The sequence below is a fragment of the Gadus chalcogrammus genome, chromosome 5, assembly GCF_026213295.1.
Source record: "Gadus chalcogrammus isolate NIFS_2021 chromosome 5, NIFS_Gcha_1.0, whole genome shotgun sequence".
Taxonomy (NCBI): Eukaryota; Metazoa; Chordata; class Actinopteri; order Gadiformes; family Gadidae; genus Gadus; species Gadus chalcogrammus.
The window spans coordinates 19,259,642-19,273,000 of record NC_079416.1 but is presented as its reverse complement, the minus strand read 5'-3'; the positions used below and the strand labels follow the sequence as shown (position 1 = coordinate 19,273,000).

The following is a 13,359-nucleotide window of genomic DNA, read 5'->3' as shown; positions in this document are numbered from 1 at the left end:
AGTCAACACAAATTTCTGTGGTTGATTCTAAACATAATATAAAAAAGGGGTTGCCGGGAAATTCGGATGGCCATAAATAAAATGTCTGTATCGACGCCAATTTTAATAAATGATTATATATAAAAACATAAATATATATATATGACCTCGGACCCTAAGTAGGAATACTCCAACATTTCATTATTATTATAATTTTACAACAGCATACTTTAGGAAGAACTCTTTCGTGGCCCCCGGTGACGTTGCCATAAAGGGGCGTGTCCACTTCCTCTCCGACCAGAAGTAGAAGAGGAGGAGGAAAGCTAGGTAGCTGCTGCCGTAGTAGTGTGAGTGTGTGTTTGTGTGTGTGTGCATTGAAGCTGTACGCCACAGTGTCTACAAACATCGGGCTACTCCGATCACCCACCGTTCTATTCAAAACTTCCTAAAGTGTTAGCTTTGTCCTGACTACGAGCCCGTCGAAAGGCGATCTGTCACCCCGTTGGAGAGGTGCGAGGTACAGTCGATGCTCAACTTACTGTACTTTAGCCACGCAGCTAACGACTGAGGGCTAATTAATGGGCTATATAGCGCATTAATCGTCCCGGGGGTTCGAGAATCACCCGTAGATGTCCGGGTAGAAGTTAGGTTCGCTGTTCTAGGTGTTGTCCTGAGCTAACTAGTGACACGGAGGGTTATAATGAGTAACTTTATGGTGGGTCTGAGTCACCCACCAGGAACAGGGAAGCTTACGTTATTCTGTACTTTTGCGTTCTTCTGACATTGTGATGCGTGTTCAGCTGGATATTATTTGCTGTTATTGATAACTGGTTAAAGCTTATTTCAATGTTTTTTTTGTTCTAGATCATGGATTTTTCGGTGAGTAGAAATAGTTTCTTTCTATACTTTTTTCACATATTCCCAATGATTGACATTTTAGCCTTTCGATTTGATTTCCTACGGTATATCATGAACGTTATCTTTATATTATCCAGAAAGTTAAAGCAGTGTAATCTCCTTTCGTTTCCATGGCAGCTGTCTGACGCCCTCGGAGACGTCCCGGGCAAGGCAAGTACCATAGGGACCAACAACCCGTCTGCCCCCGCCCCCGCCAACCCCGGCTGGCCCGGCGCTGCCCCAGGGGCCCCCACGCAGCCCACAGGCCCCGGCGGTATGCCTGGCGGCCCACCTGGGGCCCCGGGGCAGTTCCCTAGTAGCCCGTACAACACCGGCCCCCAAGCCCCGGGCCAGTACCCCGGGCCCCCTTCGGTACCCGGGGGGTACCCGGCAGGCTCCTGCGTCCCTGGACAGTATCCCTCCGGACCCGGAGCCCCGGGCCAGTTCCCTTCGGGCCCCGGAGCTCCGGGGCCCTTCCCCGGGCCTTTCCAGGGGCAGTACCCCGCCGAGGCGGCACCGGGACAGCTCCCCGGAGCCCCGGTCCCCTACCCGTCCGGACCCTTTCACTCCGGCCCCGGGGCCCCTCCCGGGCCCTACCCCAACATGCCCTTCCCCGGGGGCCAGCCCGGAGCCGGGAACGGGATGTACGGACCGGGGGACCCCGGGGCCTTCCCCCCCGCCGCCGGCCCGGGGCCCTTCCCTGGGTTCCCGGGTGGGGCCTTCCCTCCCATGCCCCCGGGGACCTGGGGGTCGCCCGGAGGAGGCGGCTTCCCTCCCGCCCCCGGAGGAGGCGGCTTCCCTCCCGGCCCCGGCCCCTTCGGGGCGCCCATGGGGCCCTATGGGGGCCCCGCCTCTCCGGGCAACATGCTGGTGAGTCTGAAGTAGTTCAATATCATCTGTGGTATCGGCGCCTTGCTTGCTTTGCGGTGTTGTGTGTTGATTGGTGATTGGGGCACTCTAGAGCGGTTGGTGGTCTCTCTAGACTGGTTCTGGGCTCTTCTTCTGAACCTGGTGGACTCTAAACCAATTCTGGGGCTCTTTTCTTGCAGTTGTGGTCTCTAGGCTGGTTCTGGGCTCTTCTTCTGAACCTGGTGGACCCTAGGCTGGTTCTGGGCTCTTCTTCTGAACTTGGTGGTCTCTAGGCTGGTTCTTGGCTCTTCTTCTTGTAGTAGTGGTCTCTAGGCTGGTTCTTGGCTCTTCTTCTTGTAGTAGTGGTCTCTAGGCTGGTTCTTGGCTCTTCTTCTGAGCTTGTTGGTCTCTAGGTTGGTTCTGCGCTCTTCTTCTGAACTTGGTGGTCTCTAGACTGGTTCTGGGGCTCTTTTCTTGTAGTGGTGGTCTCTAGACTGGTTCTGGGGGCTCTTCTTCTGATCTTGGTAATCTCTGGACTGGTTCTGTGGTTCTTCTCCTTGTAGTGCTGGTTGTGGAGCAGGAAGACTCTTGACTATTGATTATTGACTATTGATTTTGGAGTGGGCGGTTGTGGTGGTGACGGAGGTGCTTTGGGCTGACGGGGTGACGTCTGGCTGGGGCAGCTGGTTTTAGTGCTGAGGCGGCTCCGCCGGGGGCTGCGTCTGCTCCGACCCCTCCCTCGGCGGTGGGTCGCTGCTGCAGCGGGGTCTCATGCGGATGAATGAGGGCTGCCGCACGCGTAGTCATGCACACTGTGTCTCTTGTGTTCCAGTCCAGGTTTTATCCGCCGTATCGCTGACCGCAATCAGCTAGTCAGTGACCAATCAGGAGCCAGGCGGTGTCGCCCCCCCCCCCCGCCCCCCCCATTGTCTACTGATGGGTTCAGCGGTTGATTTACAAAAGGCTGCGATGCTGCAGCTTGACCCCCCCCCCCCCCCCCCCGGCGGGGTCAAAGTGCAATCTGATGTCTTGCCTTTTGCATTGTTTCTCAAAGCAGAAATATCTATATAAATATATATATGCATATATACATGTACTCTACTATATATTTTTCATACAGATGACTCGTTCCCATTCCCTGTTGATCATGACATATAAAGTAAACTACCCCCGTCCTGGTGATTTACATCAGGTTGTCGTCTTATATTAAATTGTAATGATTTGTTTTTCCAAGTAATAAAATGGTTTCCAAGTTAGCCTGCTTGTCCTTATTCATAACATCGGCGGTTGCCAGTGGCTTGCGTAAGGCGGTAGGGAGGTCCACGAGGAGATGTTGACTCACTGGTCATTGTGATGTGGAATGTGGGAGAGGTGCAACACTCAATTCAACCAAACCTTTATTTAGAGTTGTTTTTATTTGGGTTTATTTCCATGACCGGGTGATCCCCTAAGACTCGATAGTTACACCCTTTTTATAACTTGGTGAACTATAACTTTATAGTTTTCTTTCTATGACTATGTGTGTACATTCCTGAAGATCAATAGTTAAAGCTATTCGACTACGACAACATATTTCTACAGCAACTTTATTTGTGATGTATTTCTATGACGACGTGCTTCAATACCCTTTTCCACTGTGGCTGTCCCTCAGAGGTTAAGGGGTACGCCAATGTAATTGTAGGTATTCATACTCATTAGGAATTATGTATTTAAAGGTGTCATATTATACCACCAGGTTTGAGTGTGACGAGCCATTACAAGCTGTTTTGGAAATCTGCCTCTTCTGACATCACAAGTGGGCGTGTCCACCTACATGGGTGCTGGATAGATCAGCCTGCCAGCCTACCCAGTGGACTGGAGCAAACTGCTCATCTGTCCGTCATACATCTAGCTGGACACGCCCACTTGTGATGTCAGAAGAATGAACTACAGAAGAGTGATGTCAGCAGAATTTCCGAAACGGCTTGTATGAGCTAATCACACTTAACACCTGGTGGTATAATATGGGACCTTTCTAGAACATTTCCATAATTCCTTCATAGTTTACACACCCTGCTCTACTGCTTTAAACTGAGTTATTCCTCTCCCTCCCTCCCTTCTCTCCCTCGTCTCCCCCCTCTCCTTCTCCTCCCTGTTCCAGATGGTCCCCTACGACCTGCCCCTGCACGCCGGTATGATGCCCAACCTGCTGATCACCGTCGTGGGGGAGCCCATCCACGGGGGAAACAGGTACCCCACAACTCATCTCTAATGTAGCCCACACTCACCAACAGACGTGACCTTTAGGAGTCTCACTCTAGGGGCAATGCGGTGGTGGTGGTGGTGGTGGGTGGAGGAGGACTCAAATGGGGTGGTGGTGGTGTACACTTGGGTTGGAGTGTGTTGGGGGTGGGTGTATCACTCAAGTAGGGGCGTTGTGGTGGTGGGTGGAGGACCCAAATGGGGTGGTGGCGGTGCTGTTGGGTGCATCACTTGGATGGGGATGGTGTTGGTGGGTGCATTACTCTGTTGGCGTGATGGTGGTGGGTGTATCACTCAAGTAGGGGCTTTGTGGTGGTGGTGGTGGTGGTGGTGTTGGGTGGAGGACTCAGACCCTGGGCTCTCTGCAGGTTCCAGGTGGACTTCATGAAGGGCTCTGACGTGGTGTTCCACTTCAACCCCCGCATGGCGGAGCAGACCATCGTGAGGAACACCAACCTGGGGGGCCGTTGGGGCCCCGAGGAGCGGGACGGGGACTTCCCCTTCGCCCCCGGCCGCCAGTTTGAGGTAACACACCCAAGGGGGACCGGAGGGCTCAGAGAGGGGGACGGGGGGGGCTGGGGACACTGGGGAATCAAACCCAGAGCCTGAGGACACTGGGGACACTGGGGAATCAAACCCAGAGCCTGAGGACACTGGGGAATCAAACCCAGAGCCTGAGGACACTGGGGAATCAAACCCAGAGCCTGAGGACACTGGGGAATCAAACCCAGAGCCTGAGGACACTGGGGAATCAAACCCAGAGCCTGAGGACACAGGGGAATCAAACCCAGAGCCTGAGGACACTGGGGAATCAAACCCAGAGCCTGAGGACACTGGGGAATCAAACCCAGAGCCTGAGGACACTGGGGAATCAAACCCAGAGCCTGAGGACACTGGGGAATCAAACCCAGAGCCTGAGGACTGGGAATTACACTCTAACCACTACGCTGCCTTTCTCTCCACCCCCTCCTCTCTCTCCACTCCCTCCTCTCTCCGTCCCCTCTGCTCTTTCTCTCGCTGTCTCTCTCTCTCTCAACCCCCTTCTCTCTCTTTCTCCACTCCCGTCTGTCTGTCTCTCAGTCTCTGTCTCTGTCTTTCTCTCCCGAATTTTTTCACCCGAATATGTCCCCCGCCCCTAGCTGAAGATCCTGGTGGAGGAGGTCTCTCTCTCTCTACAGTATATACATGTGTCTCTATGTCTCTCGCCCCCAGCTGAAGGTCCTGGTGGAGGTCTCTCTCTCTCTCTCTCTACAGTATATACATGTGTCTCTGTCTCTCACCCCCAGCTGAAGGTCCTGGTGGAGGAGGACTCTCTCTCTCTCTCTCTCTCTCTCTCTCTCTCTCTCTCTCTCTCTCTCTCTCTCTCTCTCTCTCTCTCTCTCTCTCTCTCTCTCTCTCTCTCTCTCTCTCTCTCTCTCTCTCTCTCTCTCTCTCTCTCTCTCTCTCTCTCTCTCTCTCTCTCTCTCTCTCTCCCCCCCTCTCCCTCCCTCCCTCCCTCTCCAGTATATACATGTGTCTCTATGTCTCTCGCCCCCAGCTGAAGGTCCTGGTGGAGGAGGTCTCTCTCTCTCTCTCTCTCTCTCTCTCTCTCTCTCTCTCTCTCTCTCTCTCTCTCCAGTATATACATGTGTCTCTATGTCTCTCGCCCCCAGCTGAAGGTCCTGGTGGAGGAGGTCTCTCTCTCTCTCTACAGTATATACATGTGTCTCTATGTCTCTCGCCCCCAGCTGAAGGTCCTGGTGGAGGAGGACTCTCTCTCTCTCTCCAGTATATACATGTGTCTCTATGTCTCTCGCCCCCAGCTGAAGGTCCTGGTGGAGGAGGACTCCTTCAAGGTGGCGGTGGACGGGACCCACCTGCTGGAGTTCGAGCACCGGATGGGCGGTCTGGAGGAGGTCACCCTGGTCCGGGTCCAGGGGGACCTGCGGCTCTACAGCGCGGCCCCCAGCATGATCTGAGACCCCTACACCCAGAACCCCACCCAGAACCCCCTACACCAGGAACCCCACCCAGAACCCCTTACACCCAAGACCCCCCCCCCCCCCAGGACCCCTTCCAGAACCCCGCCCCGCTTTAGTTCCTCCGGGGCTAGCCCCCCCAGCCTCACCGGTCCGATTCTCCTCCGTCGGTGGTGGTTCAATCAAAGGGCAGTGCTGGGCAGGTGGCTTCTAAAGCATGAAAAAGCGTATCCTGTTGAATTCTATGTTCTTATCCGATTTTTCCCTGGATCTGGCTGAGCACTTGCATTCATCATGCATTTATCATGCTGGTTTAAGATGAATACCATGAAATTAGCTGTCAAAGCATGACAAATATCGATCAGTATTTTATTGTACATTCATGTTCAATTTTGACATTGATTTGGCGCCCGCTTGCAGTACCCTCTCGGGCCACCGGAGGGCGGTAGTACATATAAGGGAATTGCTGATGTAACAGACAAAATACAAAACACGCACTGCAGCACACACACACACACCGCAACACACTGAGGCCTCGAGCGTCAACCTCGAGTCCTCAGGAAGCCCTTCTTGTTCAAACCACTCGCTGGTGGAAATATACAGGCACATAGTCAGAGAAATCCAAAAAATCATATTTTACGTTAGTACTCTGAGCATCTGAACCACTTTGTGTCTATAAAGAGTGGCCTGTGTGGTGGTTTGCTACACGATTAATTGTATTATTTTGTATTTTAGACTAAAAGACGTTTAGCTGACGGTGACTCTACCACTAACACGACTAATAAACTATCACGACTCACGAAGTAGATCGAAAGCAACGAGTTGGGCTGTCTTTCATGTCTTTCTGTCCGTCTCCATAGCAACGCACCAGCAGGTGAATCTTTTGTGTTCACTCTCTGCGGTGCTGATTGGTCAAATTAGCCTTTTTTCTGCCTGATCCATATGCATGACCTTGTTTGCTATTTGCTGATAATTGATGAGCTGTCTGTCCCGAGACAGGACCACCCATCAGTCAGGGGTAATTTGAGGTGTCGTTTCGTTTCTTTTGAAGGGCCCCTATTTTACCAGCAGGTGTGACGGCCTTTCTAATTTGACCCCTTTAGTGACATCACAAGTGGCCGGGTCTGCGCTGGTGAATAAATGCAATTGTATCCAGTCCACTGGGAGGTGGGTGCGGTCTACTCATCATGCATACCGGTGGACCGTCCCATGTGTGATGTCACTACAGGGGACGCCTCGTCAAGGCTGATCCGCGTCACACCCTGTGGGGGAGGCCGGGCCTTTAAGCAATATTTATGAGCCATGTTCGTCCCCTGCCTTTCTTCAGTCCCCTGTTTTGTTTTTGGTCACATTAAGTTAATGGTCACGTTAAGTTTTACATCATAGGATTTACGTTTGTGTACGTTGTGTCATAAACCATGAGTAGGTATTAGAGGTTTGAGAGTGATGAGTGGAAGGGGTGGTAAACATTTTCTCGCCAAAGACGGGATGGTTGTATTCGAGATTGTATGCGTATAAATAAAGACAGACAACCGTACGAACCGTGTGGATTGTGAATTATGTTAATTAAAGCAACCCAAGACTTAAGTTATGAACTTGGAACATACTGAAGATAAATATTATCACAAAATCTCTAATTCTAAACGTTCCGCGGATTGCATCCTTATTGTAATATTGTATCCATGCTCCTTGGTCTTTTCTCAATGCTCCTTGATCCATGCTCCATGCTCCTCGGTTCAGTAATAGGTCACCCATCTAAAATAAGAAGTGCCGCGTCTCAACGTCAGGGGGCGGTACGATCGCTGCAGACTGCGCGGGGGAAGAAGACATCCAGCCAGCAGACAAAACCGAAAGCGAAGCGATCGATCAGAAGTACTGCATGAGGGGGAAAAAATAGTTTGTCCCCCCCCCCCCCCCCATCTTCGGATACACAGGAGTGTAACAAAAGATTCACGGTACCCTATTTTAAACATGAATGGCTCGACGCACCTCGTCGCCAACGTGGTGGACATCCAGCTCAAGCGGGGACCTTCCGGTAAGATTGAAAACTCCTTCAATGAAATACCACAGCTACTAGCTACTTAGCCGCTGTAGCCTCCAGCCTCCAAATCCCTCTTTTAAATAGAACCATGCAAAAGGTTGAATAATCTTCACAGATGGACTTTGGAGAAACAGCGGTCGCTGCTAATGCCATGTCTATGATACAATAAAATGTGCGTTGGGCATCTCCAAAATGTCCACTTTTGGAGATATTTGAAGGCCCCACCGGGTGACAGGAAACTTTGGGTTTTGCAATGACGTTGCCATGATTTCTCCTCAGTAGATCAGAAGAAGGCAAGCCTTCTCATGTTAACCATGTTAGTGTACACATGTCCCACTGTCACGTCGTTGGCGACAGAGGCACGCACATTGCTTATGTAGCCTTCCCAATGTTGCATGTGAAATTGCGTGTGTAACAATTTATATTGTTATTTTCGTAGCGCAAGTCAGTCGTTATAAAACGCGCTTCGTATCAATATTTTGTTACGTCTATACTCCTCTGCAATATTCTGACAGCTTGAAGTTTGACAAAATTAGATAAATACTTTGTATTATCTGGCTTTACCGAGTTGGGGTTAAGGTCATTAAGACCCGTAACTACCATGATTAGAATAACATTCTCGTTCTCCGATCATCAAGTGTGTGTGTGTGTGTGTGTGTGATTCCTCAGGCCTGGGCTTCAACATAGTCGGAGGAGTGGACCAGCAATATGTGGTCAACGACAACGGCATCTATGTGTGTAAAATCAAAGAGAACGGCGCGGCAGCACTGGACGGAAGACTAGAAGAGGGAGACAAGATCCTGGCGGTGAGTGGAAACACAATCGCTTGTCGTGGTGGCGCTAATGTTAGAGTAAACAGGGCTGCCGACACGCAGGAAGTCAATGAACCGAGGTTGTTTCATTATTGATGGTAGCAACCGCCCAGATGACTGGGCACCTAGAAAGTCCATGTTTGTGCTGATGTGGAGGTCTTGGTTCACAGATGTCTGTCGTTGGTCTGTGTTGTGTCATCAATGAAAACGAGATGATTCAGCAGAATCTTGTGATGATTCGAGGCTTGACAGTGAAGATTTGATTCAGGGGTAAACCTTTTCCATGTTATGGTTCACTTTTATAGTATACAGCTTGTAGTTGTGTGAACCTTTAGGCCCAAGGTTAATTACACTGTCTTCCACAGTGTCCTAAGTGACTACATAACTTAGGCTGGGAGGAGGCAGGAAAGTGTATTATCAGAAACACATTAATGGTGTGCTTATGCTACAGAAGCCTTAGGAATAACAAATGCAAGCTACGTTATTATCGTATTCATTTATTAGCAGTTGGCCATAACCACTACAACAGATATCCAAATGCTTTCACACCTCAGCTGAAGAAAGGTCAAGACTACCTTTGCTATATAATCACAAATCACCACAGTTAACACATCGTAACGTACAGGTCAAGACTGTGGCCACAGGGTTGGTATCTGGAATTCTGTTCAACTGTAACCCTATCTTGATAGATAGGTACCACAGCTGATAATCTTTATGTGCTTCACTGATATGAATTTGCATCTCGGTCCCTGAGGCCAGCGGTACTTTAGATACTGCCTTTGTGTTTTTATGGTTGGATAACCTTTTAAGGTATCTCCTAAAATACAATGGCACATATTATTTCAATCGACATTGTAATAAAACCCTTTAGAAAAATACAATACAATACAGGCTAAAAGCACTTTAAAGATATCCCTGTTTTTAAATGGTTATGGGAATTACAGTTTGCATTACGGATGGATAGACTGTTAATGCAAGACTGGACCGTAAATCATGAATAAAAAACACAGTGAAACTTTACAAAGGAAATGTGTTTTTTGCAGCCAGTTGGAGTCGCTGGTTTCAACAGGTACTATGGCGCCCGCTAGTGGTCCTTAAGGGGTACTGCACGAACGGAAGGAAATTAGTGCATTAGTGCATTTGCTCGGCAAAATGCAACTGTTCTTTCCCCCCCCCTTTGGAGTCACGTGTTTTAACAGAGTCCTCTTCATCATCGTGTTTACTGGGTCTGCAGATAAACGGGAACAAGCTGGAGAACTGTAACCACGGCGTGGCAGTGGACCTGTTCCGGAGCGCCGGCGAGGACATCCTGCTGCAGGTCCAGAAGAAGGTCAGCCTCGCATCACCACATCAGATCTCAATCCGGATTCGGGCTGTTCGCACATGGTTTTGAAGCGTTACTTCTGGACCCCGTTCAGAGTTCCCCGTAGACTCTGCATAGCCTGCCCCCCTTTGCTCCCCATTACCCCTACACCCCTCCGACACACTTATTGTACGTTGTACGCCCTGGAACTTAATTTACGCACTTATTTTGAAAGCAACATTAACCGTTAGAGCAACATACATTTTCATCAGTTACGTTGTTTTAATGGTTATTGTTGTTACTTTTTTTTTTAAATAATCGTCTATTCATTACGTGTGTGTGTGTGTGTGTGTGTGTGTGTGTGTGTGTGTGTGTGTGTGTGTGTGTGTGTGTGTGTGTGTGTGTGTGTGTGTGTGTGTGTGTGTGTGTGTGTGTGTGTGTGTGTGTGTGTGTGTGTGTGTGTGTGTGTGTGTCCCCCAGCACCCGCCCCACAGGAACGGCCCCTCCAGCCCGGACGCGGGGGGGGACTCTGCGCTGCCCGCTCTGGGCGTGCTGGTGGGGGTGCTGGGCGCGGCCGCCCTGATGGCCCTCCTCTACCTGCGCTTCCAGCCGACCCTCCGGAGGCCCTTTTAACCAAAGACCCCCCCCACTACCGCCCCCTCTTTTATACCCCTGGCCGAGACACTTTACCCCCCCCCCCCCCGGACCACACGGGAAACGATTAACACAGTAACCTAACGAGACGTAGAACCATCCTTTGTTTGGGGGTGTTGGTAGATATGAAGGTAGCCGGTGCCTGCCCCTTGTTTTGCATATGTATATGTACCTGTATTTATGTATATGTTACACGCCGTGATCGTAGAGGTGTGATCGCCGCCGCCAAACTTGGCGCCTGACGTCGTTCTACGAAGGGGAGACGACTGATGTAGCCCATGCACTACAAGGATTCCTTCGTAATTAGCGTAGGTCAAAGGTCACCGCATAGCACCCGACATTTCAATGCCACCCCCCGTGTGTGTGTGTGTGTGTGTGTGTGTGTGTGTGTGTGTGTGTGTGTGTGTGTGTGTGTGTGTGTGTGTGTGTGTGTGTGTGTGTGTGTGTGTGTGTGTGTGTGTGTGTGTGTGTGTGTGTGTGTGAGAGAGATACCAATTCACATCACTGTTCATCCACAGCGCCTTTTCACATCAGTGACCAATCGCAGCCTGCATGCGGCCATGTTTCTCTCCCCACCAAGGTTGTGTGTGTTAAAAAAAGAAAACGGGGTGTGATTTCCATGTGCATATTTGTCAAACGAAACAACAAAAGCCATATAAGCGCCACTTCATGTATTGCGTCATGAGGGAAGAGAGTTTGAACTGCTATATTTAATGGACTCTGATTGCCTTGTGTCCATTCTGTACAGGTTTGTCTGGTTGGCTCATGGGATGCGTAGAAATGGTCACGTTCAATGGAACACAGTCACTGATGGTGTTATTTGTTAATTGAACCCCGTCGTTGTCGAATATTTTGCATACCGACGCTAATTGGTGGCAATGAAGAAAGTCACGTGTTGATTGGGTGACGGAGGTCAGGTGGTTCGACTGATTGACTGCAGCTAAATACTTTATATTTTCGGGAAACAAAAGTTCTCAATCTAAGAAAGAAAAACACCGCCGACTCGTTGTTTTGCACTATAACCACGGTCTCAAATCATTCTGTCATTGCCTAGAAAGCCCAGCGGGTGTTTTTGATGAGGGGGTTAATTGCCATGATTGCTTTTGTTCATGATCAGTCAGTGTGGTGGATGTCTTGGGTTTAACATAGCTCTAGTGTGTAAATACTTTTCGTTTGGCCGTGCTGGATGAGATAGTGAGTATGTAAACGTATGCCAGGATGAAAGATCAGAATCATTAAATTATGCAAATACTATGTGTTTGAGGACCAAGCACCTATTAAAATTCATGTTGAATTCTCTTATTTGTACTTTGGTGTATCTATACTTTGCGTGTGTGTGGGGGGGGGGGGGGGGGGAAAGAATGATTGCAGTTATTTCCGATTATTTTTAATTTGAGGTTATTGTGTTACTGACTCTCAGCCGATCCACACACGCGCATCGTTTTCGACATTGGTTATTGGAGGATGTTGCCACAGAGGTGACTGATGTAATCAAATGCTTCCCCCTTCAGTGTGCTCTCATTCGCTGAGGGATAGGGCAGCGGTGTTCGTCGCCGTGTAACTCTTGAGCGATTAAACTGATCGGAACATTTTTAAATAAAAATAATATTTTTAACGAAACACTACTCCGGTATATTCGGTCCCGTTACGCGGATATTCACCGCGGCGACTTGGAAAGAAATTGATGCCAACAGAAGCGAGTGGAGCGAGCGGCTACGGACTACCGTCCACGGGAGATGCTGGTAACTCGGCGGATGTAAACCTCCGTATTGTGTCAACATGGCTCCAGCATCCTCCGTGACTGCTGCTTCCCTCGCTGTGGCGTTTTTTGCCTGAAAAATGGCTAGTGGTCGATGGGTTCGCTCCAGCTGCCTTCCCCCCGCCGTGGACGCCCATGAGTATGGAAGCATATATGTAGCAAAATTCAAATGGCAATGCAATTTGGAATTCCATTATGCATTTGACAATGCATTATGCAATTGTATAATGTAATTTGTAAATACGTTATTCAAAGTGTATTTTAAAATGCAAAGTGACAATGCAATCCTCAATTAAATTTGCAAAAGTTCTAACAATACAAATAGAATAACATTTTGTCAAATTCTTTGAGTTCCTTTATACAAATTGAAAAGCTATAGCGTCCCCGTGATTGCAATCCACTTCGCCACGCTCCGTGTGTTGCGATATTCAAATGACATTTCAATCCGCAAAACGGAATCCAAAGAGGGAATCCAAAGAGGAATCCAAAAAGTCAATATGCAAAGTGGCAAACGTATCAGCCAATCAGCGTCTGGGCGGGAACTACGTCACTTGCTCGTAATTTCCTTGTTCACTTCTAGTTCGTATGTGTCAGGTCCATGGTCACCAATGGTGATTATTGATACGCTCCGAAGTTTGGCCGATGATGTGGAGAACAATCGTGTTGAAGACACAGATGCAGTAGATAGAGTGCGTGTTCTGGGAGATAGGATAGACGACTTATCCTCACGGGTACGTTTTGACGCCAGTGTGGTAAACACAAAGATTTCCAAAGTGCTACAGGCGACCCACCGTCTCCACCCACTCCTCACCTACAAAGCTCTCCACAACCTAGCCCCCAGTTACCTCTGGGACCTCCTCCAAGAA

At 49.5% G+C, this 13,359-nt stretch overlaps 2 protein-coding genes across 4 annotated transcripts; both read left to right on the top strand.

Moving 5' to 3' along the window:
- Nucleotides 1-212: 212 nt before the first annotated feature.
- Nucleotides 213-7,492, top strand: lgals3a (lectin, galactoside binding soluble 3a). Of its 3 annotated transcripts, none has more exons than XM_056590872.1 (6): nucleotides 213-489; nucleotides 844-858; nucleotides 1,015-1,746; nucleotides 3,866-3,954; nucleotides 4,335-4,491; nucleotides 5,769-7,492. In XM_056590872.1, the coding sequence occupies exons 2-6, from the start codon at nucleotides 847-849 to the stop codon at nucleotides 5,922-5,924; spliced, it is 1,146 nt and encodes a 381-aa protein (XP_056446847.1). In that variant the 5' UTR covers nucleotides 213-489; nucleotides 844-846; the 3' UTR covers nucleotides 5,925-7,492. The 3 variants fall into 3 exon arrangements, with proteins under 3 accessions (XP_056446847.1, XP_056446846.1, XP_056446848.1); XM_056590871.1 differs by having other exon boundaries at nucleotides 217-496; XM_056590873.1 differs by having other exon boundaries at nucleotides 265-326.
- Nucleotides 7,493-7,579: 87 nt separating this feature from the next.
- synj2bp (synaptojanin 2 binding protein) lies at nucleotides 7,580-12,052 on the top strand. Its single transcript, XM_056590921.1, has 4 exons — nucleotides 7,580-7,959; nucleotides 8,635-8,771; nucleotides 10,012-10,107; nucleotides 10,561-12,052. Exons 1-4 carry the CDS (start codon nucleotides 7,896-7,898, stop codon nucleotides 10,711-10,713), a joined length of 450 nt encoding a protein of 149 aa, XP_056446896.1. The 5' UTR covers nucleotides 7,580-7,895; the 3' UTR covers nucleotides 10,714-12,052.
- Nucleotides 12,053-13,359: the final 1,307 nt, after the last annotated feature.

What these genes read in the sequence shown, in the direction of transcription:
- synj2bp (XM_056590921.1), top strand. Translation starts at nt 7,896, where the DNA reads ATGAATGGCTCGACGCACCTCGTCGCCAACGTGGTGGACATCCAGCTC. An exon ending in GCTCAAGCGGGGACCTTCCG is followed by an intron (nt 7,960 to 8,634) that starts GTAAGATTGAAA and finishes GTGATTCCTCAG; the next exon opens with GCCTGGGCTTCAACATAGTC. An exon ending in TGCTGCAGGTCCAGAAGAAG is followed by an intron (nt 10,108 to 10,560) that starts GTCAGCCTCGCA and finishes TGTGTCCCCCAG; the next exon opens with CACCCGCCCCACAGGAACGG.
- lgals3a (XM_056590872.1), top strand. An exon ending in CCTCTCCGGGCAACATGCTG is followed by an intron (nt 1,747 to 3,865) that starts GTGAGTCTGAAG and finishes TCCCTGTTCCAG; the next exon opens with ATGGTCCCCTACGACCTGCC. An exon ending in CCCATCCACGGGGGAAACAG is followed by an intron (nt 3,955 to 4,334) that starts GTACCCCACAAC and finishes GGCTCTCTGCAG; the next exon opens with GTTCCAGGTGGACTTCATGA.